The sequence below is a fragment of the Limulus polyphemus genome, unplaced genomic scaffold (genome assembly GCF_000517525.1).
Source record: "Limulus polyphemus unplaced genomic scaffold, Limulus_polyphemus-2.1.2 Scaffold1030, whole genome shotgun sequence".
NCBI lineage: Eukaryota > Metazoa > Arthropoda > Merostomata > Xiphosura > Limulidae > Limulus > Limulus polyphemus.
The window spans coordinates 56,499-77,354 of record NW_013666640.1 but is presented as its reverse complement, the minus strand read 5'-3'; the positions used below and the strand labels follow the sequence as shown (position 1 = coordinate 77,354).

General features: G+C 30.0%; 1 protein-coding gene across 3 annotated transcripts in view; it reads right to left on the bottom strand.

Moving 5' to 3' along the window:
* Positions 1 to 20,856, bottom strand: part of LOC106461781 (kinesin-like protein KIF16B) — a 123,299-nt gene that overhangs the window by 56,596 nt on the left and 45,847 nt on the right. For all 3 annotated transcript variants that reach the window (XM_022388827.1, XM_013921634.2, XM_022388826.1), the window contains 8 exons: positions 18,745 to 18,814; positions 17,413 to 17,485; positions 14,891 to 14,958; positions 12,706 to 12,806; positions 11,507 to 11,623; positions 7,591 to 7,688; positions 7,014 to 7,085; positions 1,418 to 1,468 (listed from right to left, as the gene is read on the bottom strand). In XM_022388827.1, the coding sequence (XP_022244535.1) occupies positions 1,418 to 1,468; positions 7,014 to 7,085; positions 7,591 to 7,688; positions 11,507 to 11,623; positions 12,706 to 12,806; positions 14,891 to 14,958; positions 17,413 to 17,485; positions 18,745 to 18,814 (650 nt within the window). The remainder of the gene's footprint in view (positions 1 to 1,417; positions 1,469 to 7,013; positions 7,086 to 7,590; positions 7,689 to 11,506; positions 11,624 to 12,705; positions 12,807 to 14,890; positions 14,959 to 17,412; positions 17,486 to 18,744; positions 18,815 to 20,856) is intronic.

Sequence of the window (20,856 nt, the reverse complement as noted above, 5' to 3'; positions counted from 1 at the left end):
TGAAATATAGCAAGACTTGCATTGGCTGCTCAGAAAGTTAGTAGCCGGTGGTCATCAGGTTAATAGAATACTATTGTCTCATTAAATTATAAGTTTATAATAAATTCCATTATTATTTTTTGACCATTATACTTTAGTTATGTTTTCATACTTCATCTTAATTTTAATGAAATAATTTGTTTAAATTGCAAGTTAGTAACACCACATATAATAACCACAAGAAACATTATATTCAACATAAGAATACACAGAAAGATATTAAAAACAAAGTATTCTTTGTCAAGTAAAACCTCTACCTCATAATGAACAATGTTTACTACTCTCTTTTCCCTTTTTCTAAACTGATAATATAAATACATGAAAAGAATTATATTAATTTCTTCAATAAAATATTAAGTTTAAATCTACAGTAAGTCCAAGAGTCATCTATCATTATGAGAATCTTCTTCTGAAACTGGTAGAGGATTCCCATCCTGAACTAGGTATAAACAAAAGATTCCCTTACTGAGATAAGTAAATGTATAGGATTCTGTCCTGAAACAAGTAGATATAGAGCAGTGTTTCTCAATCATCAGTCCACAGACCTGTGCTGGTCTGTCACAACTACCTTACTGGTCAATGGGATTTCATGAAAGCAAATGAACAAAAATGACAATTATCAATTTACATATAACTATTGTTTTTCTTTCTACTTGCATTTTAGTGGTCCATGACAATTTAGGGAATGTAGCGAGCCAGTCTCTAGTATCAAAAAGGTTTAGAAACATTGATATAGAATATTCCTATCCTGAAACATAAATTGATATACAGGAATCTAATCCTGAGACAGAAAGATATAGAGGTTTCTTAACCTGAGATAAGTAGGTGTACAGGATTCTCATCCTGAAATTAGTAGATATATACAAGATTCTCATCCTGACACATGTAAATACAGAGGATGCTTGTTCCAAGATAAGTCTACATACAGGATTCACATCTTAGACAGACAGATACAGATGATTCTCATTCTGAGATAAGTAGATGTAGAGGATTACCATACTGAGATCTATTATGTGGATTCCTATTTAACGTCCGAGATGCAGACACAGTTTTAGATCCTATAACAGCAGGTTACTTTTAAAACAGTCTTGGAGGTTCAGCAGTTTTCTGTCAAGACCATTTATATTCCATGATGACACTACTTGTTGTAGTGGGTTATTACAAAGATAGTTTTAAATTTGTCAATCATGCATGTACATATGATGGGTTAATGCAAAGACACTTAGGTATTATGTAAACAACAACATTTAGTATAAACTGCTAAATATTATGATCACAACTCTGATCACAACATTGATCTTTACTGTGTTTTCAACAAAACATTATATGTGGTAGAAATAATGAGTTTTAACTTATGTATTTAATAACAAAATCTTACCCTGGCTTCATTTTCATGGATTCTCTCCACCATCATGGGAGATGACTTCACCTGCAAAAATAGGTATTTAAAAGTTTTAATAGTAGTAATAAACAAAATAATCACATTTGTTTACTAACATTACTAGTGAAATGAATCAAGAAATGATGGCAAGATATTGCTGAAGCATTTTAAGTTACTTACATCAAACCATTTATTATTCAAGATGAAAATAAATTTACATCTATAACAAGCTTTTTCTGTAGCATAATTTTATTTGTGTGATAATGTGACATTGATCTGGTGCATATGATTTATGCATTTCATTTGTATCACTTTATACATCTTTTAGAATTAAGCTGTTTAAATAGACTTGCAGCTAGAATTTCTCATTCAACTACACAAAGCATATGACTATGAAGACTAGCAACTGTACTTTCACATTCAACCAAACACAGTATATGAAGTAGGATAGCAATAAAGTTCCATATTCAACCACATAGAGAAAATGAAGTAAGCTAGCAACTAAAGTTTCACATTCAACCACACACAGTATATGAAGTAAGCTAGCAACTAAAGTTTCACATTCAACCACACACAGTATATGAAGTAAGCTAGCAACTAAAGTTTCACATTCAACCACACACAGTATATGAAGTAAGCTAGCAACTAAAGTTTCACATTCAACCACACACAGTATATGAAGTAGGCTAGCAACTACAGTTCCATATTCAACCACACAGAGCAAATGAAGTAGGCTATCAGCTGGAATTCCACATTCAACCACACACAGAGCAAATGAAGTAGGCTAGCAGCTGGAATTCCACATTCACTGACACAAAGTATACAATATGTTTATATTAAGCCCAAAGATTCTACCAAGTGTTTAAACTTATATTACACTGAATTCAAAGATCAAGGTACAAAGAGGAAAAAAAAACAAGAAACTATACAACTATATTTAAAGGCCATAATGATGAGCATCACAGATTTTCTAGATATTACAAAACTTTATGTGAAACGTCTTAAAAATCAAAGCATTTAATGATTACTCTTTCATTATTAAAAAACTAATGTCAAATATACAGATCTATTTAAATCATTCTTATGTACAAGTCACATTTTCAAGAATGAAATATACTAATGTATTTTTATATATTTGATAAGTAATGCCTCATGAAGAATTTCCATGTACATGACTCTAACCTAAATACTTACATCAAATATTGTTTTTGTTGTAATAATCTCTAAGATTAATAAAATAAATAATTAACTGCTACCAAACCTTCAATTACAAGTTGGCATTTTTGCATAAAGCAGCAGTAAGTGCATTCAAACAAAGAACTCGAGTGTGCCAGAATGGCTGTGATGTATGTTGATTTCAGTTGGTTAAAAAGGTAATGTTGTATACCCTGTACCTAAGCCTATGACCTGAGTGAAATATCAGACTGGAAGATTGGGTCAGTGCTGACACCACCAAGATCAGCCAATAACAGGAATGGATTTTGACAACCTGCATTTGTGCATTCCACATGTTTGGGCATCCCTAATGTGTATGTACTAGTGGCATATATCAAGCTTCAAAAACTCATCTTCAAATAAATTATGCACTTATCAAGACTACAAAAAGGACACATTTTCATCAGAAAATAAAACAAGTATATATTAGATGAAGTCGAAGAACTCTTCCTCTTATAATGTATAATGTTATAAGATTTAAGCTATTTCGTCTAAACATTTATGTTTTCGTGTTATAATTTGTATTCATTCTAGAATGAAAGAGGCATAACTTATGTTTATTTCCTAATTTTTAATGGTGGATGCAAGATCGTTCAAATCTACTAAACCCGTACAGAGATTAATTACTGAAAATTACAGATAAAATATAAAGTTTTTTCTTAAGAAATGTTTGATAGCTATTCAGACGTTATAAAGATTTTGCATGTGAAATTTCAAAATTTTCTGATGCATGAAAGTATTTTTAATCTTAAAATGAAAATTACTTTGCATGATAGATAGGCTAGATGTGAAAAGAAAAAAAAGGTATGAGAGAAACATTGCTTTAGAAACCTTATGACTTTATAAAAAAATTTGATATTTTGCATATGAAAGCATTGTAATGTTTGCTGATAATCTGCCAAATTTCGTTAACATTCGCTAACTAATTTAAAAGTTATAGCATGAAAACTATAACAAGCACAAAATGGTTATTAGGTCATCATGTTGACTAACCCCGTATTGAAAGAGTTAAATGCTAAGAAACTGAATTGATCAAGTAATCAGTGGACATACAACAGACATTGAAATAAAGTGATTAAAAGACACAATGAAGGCCAGAGTTTGTGTCATTTTGACTTTAACATAGTTCACACACAATAATGGGAAAAAAATCCAGGACTTTCCAGGACAAACTTACATTTTCAAGAACATAATTTACTGATTTTAACACAGTGTGAACTGTACCAAAATTATATAAGTAATTTTTTATCACATTTAAAAAAAAAAAGGCAGTAGCAACTGTATAAAACATTCTAGCAATACTACATAGATAAATGGAAGTTTTTAACTTTCATCCTTTTTTTTGTGCGTATATTTTGCATTCAGCACTGTAAATATTCTGAAGATTTTTTATCAGACAAGTAGCATAAGTGTTTATATTCTGCGATGCTGGACTGAATTTGAACTTCCTTGGCATACTTTGACTAACACTTGAGCTATCGAGAAAATACATATTCAATTAAAGAGAGAAAAAGTATGAAACAACCTATTAAAAGAAATTATAAATAACCACACATTACTGCATAGAATAAAAGCATTAATAACTTCTTTGCCATTTATTCCTTTCAGTATACTTCAACTTTCCCAGCTTCAGTTTAATAACAAGTGATAAAGCCTTGTGTCATTCACCAAAATGCATTGATTTGGCTGGAGATACAAAATTACTCAATTGAGCAATCAAAACTAAATAATATTTATTGAAAATATTACTTTAACTTGGCAGTAAGAAAACAAGCAAACCTGTATCTGATTGGCTGCTTAACCCTATCACTCCGGGTATTCTTTCTGCACATGACAAAGTTTTAGTGTCTTACATAAGATATTATGCTATTCTAATTGGTATAACATAAACTACTTTTTGTTTATGTTATACCAATTAGAATAGCATAATATCTAAGCTAATAATCCGTATTTTAATAGTATACAAGTTTTAAGTTCTGAGTTCTACAACGCAATATTTTAAAAAATCCTGAATTTTCAGTAGTGTGACCCACGTGACATTTTCTCTTAGTATGTCATCATCCCTATTTTATCCACTACTCCTCAAAAAAGTATGAAACGAAATTAAGCATAAATTACTCTATAAAATCATTATTGTTGAGAAAACCATAATTTTTATAGTCTTCAATTTTGTTTGGTTACAGAGCTATTGAATAGAAAATCAGACCCCTCCTGCCACATCCTCTCTTTCAGAATTTGTTGATAGTTCTCTTTTACGTTTCACTACATATTACCTATAAACAACAGAAAGTCAAGGTTTTCACCTATCAAATGATGTTTTGTATAATACTATGTTCTGAATAGTTGGATGTCAATTTCACTCAGAGTACCAACATTGTTCCCGTGGGAAAGTTAACGACTAGCTTGGATGAAGTTGTAACTGCTCTTGTCACATAGTTAGAAAGCCAGAAGAATTTTGAGAGGTAAGGGAATTTGTCTACTTTTTGAATGTTATTAGTCTATATTCTTTGAGGAATTATTAAATTAAATAAAAATTAAGTGCATTACTATCATTAGTATAAAAAATTAGGGTTAACTCTTTTCGAAACCCGAGAGCAAGAAAAAAGAAGACTGGTTAAGTATTTTATTTCTTGTTTTTCATGTTTATTCTTTAAGTATAATTATAAAAGTAGCTTGTAAATTGGTGATAGGGCTAAATGTTCTGAATAATTTTATTTGTTATCATGGGTTCTGTCATTTGTTTCAATTTCCACAGAGTATAATGATTACAAGTAAAAGCATGAACTAGTTAAAGAATTTCATTAAAGTTTGTTAAAGAAATAATAATACATAACAATACTGTATTTATAGTCCTGCTTTGTTTTTAAAAGCAGAAGATTGTCCACAAAAAATTTAGTAGAGGGGCCTAAAATCCTGCTCAAAATATCCCACTGATCACTTTATAAATGATGGTTGATCTAATCAGGTATAAGTTGCCAGACTGTCTTTAATGATAAATATTGGACTCTTTTCATGCATGGTGGTTAGGTTTATGACACTAATTCTATTATACTGTTACTGTTTGGATTAGTATTTCTCTCTCATTTTGTTGATAAATTTTATGCAAGATTAAAAACTTTAGGAATATTCTGAAGAATTCATTTTCCTTATCTTATCAACGATTTTATGATTTTAGATTTCTGCCAAGCAAGTCTTGAGTTTATTTGATACTAGTGGAATATTATATCAACAATAGTCACTGAACACCTGTTTGCTTGCAGATGGAATTACAACATTCAGAGCATGTTACTGATCAGTGTTGCCATGTGAGCATACTTCCCATTTTTACAAGTCAAATTTCTTAAAAATTGTTTTCACACAACTGAAGTAAACAATGGTATGGCTTGATGTCAATACAAACAGGAATGTGAGAGTGATGAAGTTAAGACTTTCATGGATTTCTATCGGACCCCCTGATAAAAAAAAACACCGATTTTCCCAGACTTCCTGTACTAAAAAATCTATTTACAAGCTCCTGGATTTTCATGACCTGTGAAAACCCTGCATTAACTTAGCTAGACATCACAAGACTGGCTAATTTTCTTTGTGATACTTGTGTATGAATACATCAGGAACATCTTCAACCAATAAAAAAGAAAAGGAATTTGCCACATAGGTTCACCTTTTAGCATGATTACTCCTAAAATGCTATCAGTTTAGTAGCATCATTAGATAGGCTACTTCAAATGCATACTATTCACTCATTTATCAAATCATCAGTTCCAAAGTAACTTACATTTGGTAGAAAAAATAACTAATACATTATAAAAAGAAAAAATTAACCATTTTTATATGACAGATTTAGACTGATGTCAAAAGTATCAGTGAAAGCTGAAGATTTTGCAGAGCATTTTTCTTTGTCTAAAAAATTAATTTACTGATGATATTTTACTTAATTTTTACAGGAATTATTTCTGTAATTTAGTACTAACAATTCTATAAATTTTGTTTTGTTTCTTGAATTTTGCATAAACTAATTAACTGTCTCTAATTTAGAAGAGTTAGTAAATCAAATTGTGGGATTAGCCATCTTATTATAGCACCTCCACAGCTGAAAGAGCAAGCATGGTTGATGATAGTATTCAAACCTGCCACCCACAGATTGCAAGTCCATGCAGTAACCACCAGCCTATGCAAGGCCAAATTCATAAGGCAAAAACAAACATGTTATTTATAGCATAATATTAAAATAACACAAATTATCTCATAAATTTAAGCATGAAAAACCTGAGTGTCTTAGGTCTTTTTTTCCTCATGTGTGTGTGTGTATGGTTTATGAAAAAGAATGGGTGGTACAAGAAATATTCTGACCTCTAAGTTGCTACAAACTTCTACTTACACTTTCTCCAAGAAGCTCTTTCAAGTGAGCAATCTCTTTGCGAAGTTCTCGTATAAGCTTGACATTAGAATCCTGTGAGAGGCAAAATATTTACCTATAGCTTATGACTGAATAAAACTACTTGAATCACACAATCATTAAAACAGTGTTAAAAACTAGTATGGTAAAATATATTCTAAAATTCAGATAGAAGGTAGAATAACAAAATGTTTCTGAGAAATATAGAGCAAATTACACAGAGAAGGACCATGCATATCAATTTCTCAAGAGAAATAGAAAACACAATAACACACTTTATATCTGATGACAGAATATTATATAAATGAAAACAGACAGAAAACTGAATAACATACCTAACTATCAATATGTAAGATGAAAAAGCCATTTACTTATTTTTCATATTTTTGTATCTTTATTTCTTGAAGGTAATAAGCCATAAAAAACACCAACAAAACAGTGTTCGGTGAAAATATATGAAGTTAAAAAAACATTTTTGTTTCAATATTATGTTTTTGCTTCCAATAAAACAAGTGAAAATAAAATACAAAACACTAAGATGTTCATAAACACAACTTACCTCATTAATAGTAGGTCTATTAATAATATTCTTAGCTCTGTTGGCATACCTTAAAGTGCTAAGACTCTCTCCATAATTACACAAAGCTGGTGATATTGCTGTACATTTAAAAAATAAAAATTGCAACAAAATTATATGGCTTCAAAATGTCATTTCTTATCAGAACTTTTTTTAAATTTCTGAACATTCTATTAATTCAAAAGTAAAACTACAAGGTTCTGACTGCAAAAATGTTCAAAGTTTTTAGTGGCATATCACATTTGCCTAAAGTTTTATTTCTGACTAATTACAACAAGTTGTTCTGAAATCTATTAATGTAGAAAACAAATGAATTCTAAAACCAAGTGTCCAATAATCTTATTAAATCACCTTATTGGGCCATCCTTCAAATAAAGATGTCACAGTGGGAAAACTGATAAATTCTTAGTATTAAAACATTTTAACTGCTAAGCATAATTTCATAGTGCTTGAAATTGAATATATAATTTTTCCATTATTTTGTAATAAAACTATATACCCAAATAAATTACAGTTAAAGGGGAACTTGTAAGAGGTAAAAGCTACTGTTAAAGTTATATATGCAGATAGACCTTGCATATAGAAAATTCCTGTTCTCTATGTTACACTTACAAAATGACTAATAATACACAGCTTTTTAATGATTCTTAGTTTTCACATTTGCTACTGTTTGAGAGGACACAATTATATTAACTTATAGTACCTAACGTAAGACTATGGTGGTTGTTTTTGTTTTTCAGATACTTACACAAAGCTACACAAGGACTACTTGTCACTAATTTTGAACTGATAAACTAGAGTAAAACAACTAGTCAACAGCACCCACTATCAAATCTTGGGGCCACTGTAATCAAATGGTGAGATCTGACTATAACTCTTATATTGCACCCACAGCCCCATTATCTAACAACAGCAAAATATTAGTGACTAATTCATAAATAGATGTTAGTAGTTGAAGGTGATCCCACAGACTACTATGATGAGAATACCTACATTTTGAAAAAAATAAACACTAATCAAAGCAAGTAATAACTCTTATAAAAACAATTAATAACTCATACAAAAATTACTTCTCTCTCTCTCTCTCTCTCTCTCTGTAGCTGAAATTTATGATTCACATCACTAATCATGCTCACAGATTGGAGTCTACAGTAGATAATAAAAATAGTTTTAGTGTACAACTTCTAACAGCATCATATGGAAGTAAAACATGTATCAGGAGTTCTATGATACTAATATCTAGCAAGCATACATTGTTCAGGACCAAAAACGAGCTCCCATTGTTAAAACATAGCGTAGTACCAGGATAATAGCAAAATCTATTGTAGGTAAAACCTGTTTTAGATATTACAACTATAACATGATCTACTGTTCATGTATTCTCAGTACTGTGAGAACAACACAATCTCAAAACAAACTCAGAACGTCATAGCAAAGCAACAACAAAAACCGAGTGTCCTTTTACCTGTTGTTTATGTTTCATTCTTAACATGAGCCACAGTAGTAGTCTGCATAATTTTCAAGATTCCAAATTCTCTTGTAAAATGTTCCTTTGCACCCAACTACTAGTAATATAGTGGAAATTCATTTGCTAATTTTTAAGAAACACTAAATAGTTTTTTTAAATATTAATATCTTTCTTAGTTTAGTATGAACCTTAATGACTTTGCATACTGACATATTGAAAAGAGAAAATGCTGTCTGAGAATAATGAGCATACAGGGTTCAATGTTGTGCATTACATCCATAAAGTAACGAGTTCAAATCTCATGTTGTAGCAGCTTTCATACTGATCTATCTATTTAATGTACTTCTCTATTTGAAACAGCAAATACAGAAGAAACAATTGTTACAATTTACATATATTACATCATAGTTAGACATTACAGAGTTAGATATTACCTTCACATCTATTTAGATTAATGTGTTCTACAAATTGTGTTCCAAACTTCTTATGTTTACAGCAGCACAATTCTTTGCAGGAATGTAACAATTTTTGTGAAAGTATTCATAAGGATGGCTATGTTTAAAAGATGAATTTTGCAATGTGTAGTTAAAAGCTTTTCTATATGTAATACCTATAGCAGGATCTATTGTACATGAAACATGTTTCAAGTATTAGAAAAGTAGCAAGTCTACTCTATATAAAACCTAATTCTTCTGCAGACTGCACCTGCTTGGAATCTAGATGTGGAGCACTAGAACATTTTATTCTCCGTACTGAGGCGTTCATCAGGAAAGTTTGAGTTCCTTTTAATTATAGTGTGTCCAAGAAGTTTGGAAGACCTTACACAGGGTTTCACATTGTTAGATATTGGTATGTAATGGTGTTAACCCTGAAAGATAAGTTGCTCCTTTCTATTGGTTCATTAGTATTTTTATTTCAGTTGTATAAAGAAGGCATACATACCTCATTATTTAATAGTAGACATTGTTCTTAGTCAAAAACTGGATTATTAGTATATATAGTCTGTTTTTTTGTTGTTGTTTTTTTCCCCAGGTGTAGCAGACTCAGGGAGATTTAATATTCCATTATTCTTTAATATACATTTCTAACTATTTTTCCAAAGTATGAGTCTGAAGAAACAGATAATTTTATTTTTTATATTCCATTCTTGTATTTTCCTTTGAATGACTATTGTTATAATTTGTTAGAAACCTTCTAATGGTTTCACCAGTTTTCAAGTAAAGTTTGGGTAGAAAATTTCTAAGATTCTTTTGGGTTTGTTAGTTAGTTATGGTAGGATGTTGGAGATCATGGATCTAGTTTGTGGCATAGTTGAACAGTATTAAAACATGGTTTTCTATATAACCTACAACTGACTTGTAAACCTTATCTTCAAGAAAAATAAATCCAATATAATCAAAAAGCTCCTTTCTACGAGAAGTAAATCACCCTGATATTATGGTTTACTCAAGATACACAAGGCTGAAAATCCACAGAAACTCATGGTGAATGCTAGGAGACTCATCCTGCCTTAAACTGACACACTACCTCACTGCTATCCTGATCCCACTCATGGAAAAACCAAAACCAAAACATAATGTCTGTAAAAAGACTTTGAAACGTTTGCCAGAAAAAAAAATGAAATATCACATACAATCTGAAGATCATATAGTGGTAAGTTTTCATGCCATAAAAATGTTCACCAGCATTCTTTTCATTTAGCTTTGCCCTCCATTAGAAACAGTCTTGCAGTTTTCATCAACATATTTCATGAGTTCTGTTTCCAGTTCAGGTCAGAAACCAGTTTTTCGTTTTTGAGCAACTCACGTCATTCCTGACAAGCTTTGAATTTTCCCTATCTGTTTTTGCCAATCACAGACAAGTTTTTCATTTACGCCAAATTCCCAACTCGCAGCACAGTTTTTATCTTTTCGGCAACTTTCACAACTTCAGTCTTAAATTTTTGCTTCATATCTCACATATTTTGGAGGCATTTTGATGTTCAGCTGTTGAATATATCACCGAAATGACAATTAGGATGCACATTTGACCTTTATAAGATCATTCCCTAAAACTTTAAAACAAAGGCTCTTTGGGAAGAGCATTGTTTTATGTGTTTAAATAGATCAATTCACTTGATCTTGAGGATCCACTGACAATTGAGAATTTTCCTACATTTTTTGTATCTGTTATACAAGTTGAGTCCTCTTTTTTGGAATAACATTTTGTCATAAAATTCACTTATATGCTGCAATGTATAGTATCACCTCACCATGACTATTTAAAATTAGAAAAAAAAATCATAAAGCATTAATAAATTGATGAAGTCACACTTCAATAATTACATAATTACTTCATGAAAAATGTAAGAACAAAGAATGAAAATTTTCTAATTTCTCTAAAAGTTAATGAAAATAGCACTATAGTTTTCTTTTAGTTAAAGGAACTAACTTGCAATCATCATGGTTTTGGTGTTTCCTCCCAAACTATCTTTTAGAAGCCAAGTGAGCACAGAATCTCGATATGGGATAAAAGCTTGCTTCTTGGTCACATTACTTGATGTATCCGCTAGCATATAAAGAAATTTTAGAAATTAAATACCTTACTATATGTATCAAAAGATAGGATTCTTTATATATTAACTATAACATGATGTGCTCACAGTCAACTTTTCTATTGTAACAGTACATTACACGACATGTTCCCAGTCAACTCTTCTATTGTAACAGTACATTACATGACATGTTCCCAGTCAACTCTTCTATTGTAACATTACCTTACATGACATGTTCCCAGTCAACTCTTCTATTGTAACAGTACTATATGATATCCTTATTGTCACAGATAATTCTAGTGGAACAGTATTACATATTTCCACTATAATAGACAATTACATGGTTGCTGTCACAGTATATCACTAATACATTATGTACTTAGTCTCGGGCACTTGTAATATGATAATGTTACACCATGCCTTTACTGTTACAGTTGCTTCTAACCTACATGTCACAGCTATATACAACACAACTACTGTCATAAACACTTCAAGTAGATGAAATTGAGTTACCATTATATACAAAAATGGTTAATGTAAAAATTATACCAAATGCACATTTTCAATCCAATGAAAAAGTTTGAGTCAGGTAGGATTAAAATTAGTTATAGCTAGAGAAATATCCAGTATAGACAAATAAAGACACTGATTTGGACATATGTTAATGGAAGAAACTAATACAGTTAAATAGGCAGACTGATCCAGTATACAGATTAGACCAAAATAAGAAAATTGCATCTGTGTTACAGATGCTATACTACAGTTGAACCTTAAAAATCACTGCATAAAATTAAAAAATATGACCTTTATATCACACAACCAGAACCACTAAAAAGAAAAGTTAAAACTGTAAACCTCTTATATCATTTAGATACACATTATAAACAGTAATTAAATAAAACTAATAGAGATTATTGGACCAATTGACTTTACCATGATATAAAATAATGGGAAAATCTAGTGTAGATGCATGAACAAAGTGATAATTTGAAAGTCCAAGACAGTATATATTCCAGTATTTAAAGATATAAGTATACCCTAATAGAATTTAATACACACATTAACTTTACTGTACGATACGTTGAGGTTACTGTACCTAAAGCAGAAATGACTGTTCCAAGTGTCACTAAAGATTTGTTTATGTGAGCTCCTTCTTTCAGTCTTTGTCCAGTTGCTCCTGATGAAGCTACTCGTTCACTGATCATGGAAAATTATGATTTCATATTAATAGAGCTTACATTTAATCACCACTAGATACTATACTACTGTGCAGAGTTGCAGAGAACAGACAACAATACTGCTAACCATCATTTCCTTGCTATACATTTTCTAACTTGTCACTGGTGAACAAATCACTTATGTAACTACCAAGATTATTATGCATAATTACCTTTACATACTAGTCATTTTCATTAGAGAGGAAAAACTACACAATAAGCCAGTCAAAGGATTGCAGAATCAAAAACTTAAACACTGGACTTCACAATTAAAAAGATGTGTGCAGTTAATTATAATAATTTAAGACTAAATGATTGTGATGAAATTATTTTTTGACTATGAGGGAAACCCAAACACCACCTTTATTACAAGTGCATTCAAAAGAAAAGAAATTGCAAAGCTTATCAAACTGACTTACTCAATTATACGAAATGTTACTGACAGCAATAATAAACTATAAAGGCTTTTGAATTGACAATATAACTCCATTATACTTAGCAAAATACAAAAAACAGGAAAAATTTGAATAATTAACATAACTGGCTACTTGAAATTTCATTGCTTTGGATATGTAATAACTTTATGGATATATGAAGCATACTGCTTAAAACATTTAAAAGATAATTGGAAATTGTATATTCTAGTCATAGCTAGGCAAAGCTGTTGTTATACAGTAATGGTTATCACCTCTCTTCAGTCTATTATTATTATTATACCATACCTGTGATCAAATACTAAATTTGCATAATGTGTAATCTACTAAATTAATATATAATAACTTAACAATTAAACAATCAATAAGATTCCATGATCATCTATTGACAGATTAAACTAAATTTAATTACTTATCAAATGACAAAATCAACAACTCATTAATCTGTATATTCAGAGAAATGTTTTTAAAAAATATGTATTACCTAATTGGTAACAACTCTTAAAAATGTAAAATATCTGGCTGATAAACCTTCAAAACTACAAGAACCAATGACGTATATACTGACAAAAAATATATTTAATTATCTTGTGGAAAAAAATCAACAGTAAGAAAATTAAAAAAAAGTAAGAAAATTAACCATTTTTAAAGAGTCATCAGCTAAACAAAATCAACAAGATCCAATGATTGACAGATTAAACTAAATTTAATTACTTATCAAATGACAAAATCAACAACTCATTAATCTGTATATTCAGAGAAATGTTTTTAAAAAATATGTATTACCTAATTGGTAACAACTCTTAAAAATGTAAAATATCTGGCTGATAAACCTTCAAAAATACAAGAACCAATGACGTATATACTGACAAAAAATATATTTAATTATCTTGTGGAAAAAAATCAACAGTAAGAAAATTAAAAAAAAGTAAGAAAATTAACCATTTTTAAAGAGTCATCAGCTAAACAAAATCAACAAGATCCAATGATTTATATCTTGATAAAATCAACAAGGTTAACTGGTTTATGTATTAAAAAAAAAAAACAAGTATATCTTAGACTTATCTATTGAAAAAGTGAACAAAAATCAGCAACTTATATCCTGACAAAATCAACAATATTCAACAGATTATGAACTGAAAAAAAAAAAATTATGTTTCATACTTATCTAGTAACAAAGTCAACAAGATTTAGTAATGTATATCCTGATAAAACCAATATAATTCAGTGATTTACCAACAGGAAAAACTTTATTTATTTATCAAAAGAAAAAGGCTAAATTTGCAGATTTTATTTTCCAAACAAATCAACAAGATTAACTGAAATATCAACTGATAATAGACAAAAAGTTTCAAAACGTATATAATGAAAAAATCAACATGATTCAATAACTTATCTTGAAAGTCAAAAGCTTATTGTATTTCAGGGAATTATTACTGTATATAATAAAAAATAAACAATTTATTATCTGAAAAAATACAATTACTTTGTCAATTATTTACCTGTAGAAAAACAGCTAAATACAATGATTTAGGTTTGATAAAAAGATAAACTATATTTCTCTAGTAACCAAATCAACAAGACTCAAAGACCTTTCTGCTGAAAAAATTCATTATTATCTGTGACGTACCTTCCAGCAAGATCAACTAGATTCACTTTGCTAACTGTTTCACTAGGCATGTCTCGGTGGAATGTGGCCTAAAGATATTCATTTTAGAAAATTTCATTGTGATATCTTTACAACTTTCTTTTAAAAAATTGAGCTAATTTAACTAATAACACAATTGATGATTCTAAAAGCTAACTTAAGTAATTGTTTTTTTCCCATAAAAAATACTTTAAGTGTTTTTCTTATTTAATAATTTTAATTTCTTAAACTGAAACTAAACTAGGTATAAATACTATCAATTATGTATTTTAACAATCACTTTTTACATTCAAAGTGTTTTTTCATTTCCCCAGTATAAAAGTTTCACAAAAGCTAATTTACAACATATTAAAATCATCTCGGTTTTTTTTATGATAGTTTCCAGGACTTCCAGCTAAGTAGTGTTTTTAGTCAACACAGCCACATTACTCGTCAAGCAAAAATTTTCAGATCTGTGCTTCTGGTAACAATATTCATAAAGACTGTAAGTACACCTCTGATGATATGAAATCTGTTATACTATTTCAAATTATATGAGTTACAGAAATCTAACAGGCTGTAATAGGAAATCATTGTGAAAGAATATCAGGCTCAGTTTGAAGTTATTTTCAAGTGGATAGATAAAACAGGTTTTTTTTATGCTAATATAGAAAATCCAATTACAACAATATCAAGTGAACTTAAAGCTGTCATATATTAACTAAATATAGAAGAATTATTGTGTGTAAACACACATTTGCAAGAGCTGGAATCAACTGCACAGAAAACAAATTTTCTAGAGCTGGAATTAATGGCTTTGTAAACCCACATTTGTTCAAAATGGTAAAATCATTAGGATAGCTGATGTTAACTTATCTAATTTTAAAAATATCTCACTAGATGACTACAGAATGACTAAACCAGCAGACTAAACTAACATTTTCCACAGGAAAGTCATCTGAAACTGATATATATTCTAAGCATTGAAACAAAGGAAATACACTAATAAAAACAGATCTTAGTGTAATGTGGTCAGCAAGATTATCTCTCGCATGGTTATGAAAGAAAACAATCTGACATCCAAAAAGAAAATCCTAACTATACTTTGACAATGTTTTTCACCATCAAGAACATCATGCACTAAAAACAATAAATGTACTGAGAACATTGAGAAACATAGTAATATCAAAAGCACTAGCCTTTAGTTAGAGACAGATTGGACTTTTCAAAAATCCATTCACAAACTAGCAATAAATTTATATTATCCAGAACACAACTTCAGAATGCTCAGGGTGTGAATACAAATTCCATGCTTATCATTACATGGATTAAACTGGAAGAATGAAAATCATCACCTTTGCAAATGGTATGACATTATAATCCACAGACTAATATGTATTCGTCTCTGCATGATTTGCTTAAAGTATGTGGTGACATGATACATTTTATACACAGATATAAAAACAGGAAATTTAAAGGGTTTGCAAAATGATTTTGCAAATTTTGTACAGTCAACATTAATTAAGTCAAGAATATTACAATATCCTGGAAGATACACATTTTTATGTAAGATGATTTTAGAGAGGTGATTTTATTGAGTTTAATATTACTGAACAATGAAATAGTAATGCCAAAACTTGTAATGTGTTTTAAGAGACATGTGACAGAAGAAGCAGTAAAGTCAACTAATAAAATAGTGTGTACGTAGGTACCGATGTCTTTGATCCATCACTGAAGTCATAAATCATGCCAGGAAAAGTTATTTTACTATTAACTACCTCACCATAGGCATATGCTGTACCATATTAAGTAGTAGAAAGTTGGACATGGACTACTGAAGTTTTTACTAATTTAGAGGGGTGGGGGAGGCAGTGTCTTGTCATGTTTATGTTGTGTGTAAATAAGGCATACACTAAGATCTGCCTTTCCCACTGATGAGCTACTGCACTAGAACACATGAAGCAACAAGTTACATTCCAGCTACATATCAGTTTTAGTTTACTATGAAAACAAATAGATATATCTTAGCTTTAGTTTACTCTGAAAATACACAGGTATGTCTTATATTTAGTTCACTCTCAAAATAAACTAATCTTTGATTCATCAAAACTTACACTCTATTTGAAACGCTCAAAGTATCCACTATATAAATCATAGGTATTCACCTCCTCCCCCCTAAAAAGACAACATTTAAGACAGAAACCAATAGTTCTTAGTGATTAGTTTTATTGCTGAAGTTACACTTATGATCAACTTTACAAAGATTTCAACCAAGATTTGTGAAAACAATCATCATAATCAAAATTTAAAATTATTTATAAATTATTACATATTAAAGCTTCTTTTTCTCTCTGACTATTTTAATAATTTCCTATAAAATCTTATATTGTGGCAATAGATTTGGCGGGAATAAGTCTACTAATGAAGAAAAACACACTTCAGAGGATCTTATATTTTAATCTAATTATTATATGTATTTTTTGGAAATGTTGTTTTGCTTTTCTTTGTCATAACACTGCACAAACCTGAGTAAATGTTAGAGTAAATATAGCATGTGATCTACTGCTGACATCATTCATGGCTGTAGATGCTGTGGTTCTAGAATACAAAATTACATATTTAAGCCTTATCCATTCAGTTTTCAATTCTCAAAACATTTTTTACGATAATTCTAACCAAAAAATAAATATTCAAACAATCTTGTTTTAAACAAAATGAAAACTATAAATTATGAATTGATAAATTTATATCCTTTAAGTATTTTTTTTTGTGTTGAGAGCTTCTTGGAATAAGTTAACTCTAATCTAGACTAATCTTAATATTAATAGATTTCAAATCATAACAGAACGAAGTCTTGCGACTCATATATGGATAATTATTAGTGTGCATGAAAAAATTAAACTATTATTATCTATTTACACCAGTAATTTTTTTTTAGTTTGACTATCTTCAGAGACAAATGCTAAAGTAAAACTTTAAAGACAAAACATTTCCAGCATGTGGCAGTCAACATGTTCAAAAGTCAATACTTATAAAATTAAGGTAATGAAAAAAATTAGCTTGTATGTCACAAATCCAAGTTGCTTATCCAGAAAATAAAAACACATCTTTCACAACTAATATTTATTAATGTAATTAGCTGCCCTCTTTACAATGCAATTTCTGTGTACTATGGAATGATGTACTTCATTTCAAGCATGAATGAGGAAAAAGACAGAAGTAAAATTTTTTGTCATAACTACTAGGTCAGATATGCAAATACTACCAATAGGGCTAGACCTCCACATATTCTTAAAGTTTAGATCTCTTCCACAGCCACTGAAGGCGATGTACTATAGATAAGGATCTTCAAAAGACAGCCAAGCATAGGTCCTAACCTAACCAACATATGATATCCACATTTTAGGAAAGGTGATTCTCTAAAACCTTCCAGAGACAAGGAGGTAACTACTACAACCAGTTATGAAACTAAAGATGCATCTTCTGGTGGATCCTACTGAATCATCTCTCTATTATTCCAGCATATTAGTTCACTGAACTCTTCCAGAAGGTAGGTAACAATAGATTAGCCTCTTACAGAGACACGGTATAATCCACCAGATGATGTCATTATTGTGAACAATCCATGATAGCAAAAAAAAAGCTAATGTTTAACATGCACAGTTAATATTATTGTCCAAATATCATAGATACTGTACTTATAAGTATCCCTTCAAATTTCCATTTTCACTACTGAAGCAGTTAAAAATAAATATGGTTATCTCTGGAAGTATCTTATCTATTTGTTTTATACTATATCATTAATAATATGAAAAGAAAAGAGAGCTTTGGCAGCTTATGGAAAACTGTATATTCACCTTCTGGAATTCCCTCTGGTCATTAATTCCTGCACATCAGAAAAATCCATCACCAAATGATGGGAGAGATCTGTGTAATTAAACAAAATTAATGTAACAAGTATGTCCTGATATAACTAAGCAAAATGTAATAAACACTAATTTACATGTTAAATTTTTAGTTTAAATGTAGATCCTCTGAAATAAACTGCTTAGATCCTATATAAAAAAAGTGCTAACAGTACATAGTGTTAAATCAAAATAAAAAAGATATTCCACAAAACATATAAAAAGGAAAAAACTAAAACAAACAAAACACTAAATTAATCCAATATGACTATGTCAGATATAATGAACATGGAGAAAAATTGGAAGAATAACATTTTAAACCAATAGAAACCAGGTTCCAAGGAATTACTTGCCAGTTAATAAAACTCCACAATGTATATTTAATAGCTCTTTTAATTGAATTGTTTTATATTAAAATTTTCTAATGCACTATATCTGATGCTTGATTTAAGGTAAGTGTCAAATGTAAAACAAAAGGAAAATCCAAATAAAAGAAACAGAGGTTTTACATTCTTAAAAGGAGCTAGCTTTGACTCTCCAGATAAAAGTGGGTTTTCATGGATAATAATGTTTTTCAGTACACTTGAGTCAGTGAGAATAAAAATCAAATGCCAAATTAATGTAAAATAACATATAATGATACACATGCGAAAAAAATGTAGCCAGCACATAATTTTAAAAAGTAGCTCAAATAGAGCTAACTGCTAATCATGCAGAAATTAAAGACATAAAAACATAAATAGATTTGAAGAACTAAAAAATAGTGTTAATTTATAATAAACAAACAGTTAATAACTTAGATAGAAGTTTCTACAATTCTATTTTATTTTATTAATGCCACTTCATTAGGACCCCCTCACACACACACCTAATATTTGGTTGTTTGACAACAGCTTCACATAGAGTCACAAGGTAAGTTTTTTACTAAATTATAACCCATTAATTGAAGAGTATGGTGTGAAATCCCTTCAAAAATATTAGCAAAACACTGAGGTGATAAATGCACTGTTTAAGTTCATCTCAAAAATGCTAAAATGGATGAAAATCTAGTAATTTATAGGCCAAGGAAGAAAACTGTAATGAAAGTTATACATTTCAAATCAATTACAAGATCGCTAGATTCCTGAGTTATGCAAATCATTGTACAACAATGTATGGTGGACACGAATGTCAACAATGTTTATATACTCTCTGGATGTTATTTGCCTTTCTCAAAGAATAAAGTGACACAGCCCCTGCCACAAGGATGATCTCCACACCATTACACCACCTTCAACTCCTTGCAATTCAGAAAAACAAAAACTAGGTCAAGTGTCTCTTGTAGTTTTCTTTCTACCTCTTTACCACAAAAGCATGAAGTTCAACACATCAGATTATAAAATATACTTCCAGTCATTCGTTGTTCTATAGACTTCCATCTAAAGCTTCAGCAAAACTGTGCTTTTGTCTTTGCATCCGAGATAATTTTCAGACTGTTTGTTTTCTGCCATATAACAGTTTCTGTGATGTCACTTGGAGGGTAAAATTTGAATCCTAACCACTGTTGAAAGAATCGATCATGAGTTACAGTTTGATGCCCATTGCACTTTTCCCTCTGTCACAAAGTAACTGTCACCAATTTTCAAACTGACAGACATATATGCTTCAAGTCTTACTTATGAGTTAAATAAAAGATACAAAATAAGATCAGCACTAGAAAATAAAAAATGCAGTACAAGGCTGATTCTGAAGGACACATTTCAAAAAATAATTAAAGTAACATGGAGGAACCCCTTCTGATAAACTTAGGTGAAAATGTATTGTTGTTAATAAAAAGTTATCCAAATGTGTGCAATTAAGACTGGCATTGAGTGAATTGTTGTCTATTTATGGATAGTTTTTTAGCAAAGAACTTAACACTTTTAATTTTAAAAGTTTTTATAATTTCAAACCCACTTCATTTAAGGCATTTACTTCATAATGAAGAAAAACAGCTTACCATATTTTAACATGATTAACTTAGTAGTAAATTTATGAAATTCTCTAAAGGCATTTAATAAATCAAAGCACAACATTTTTGTAAGA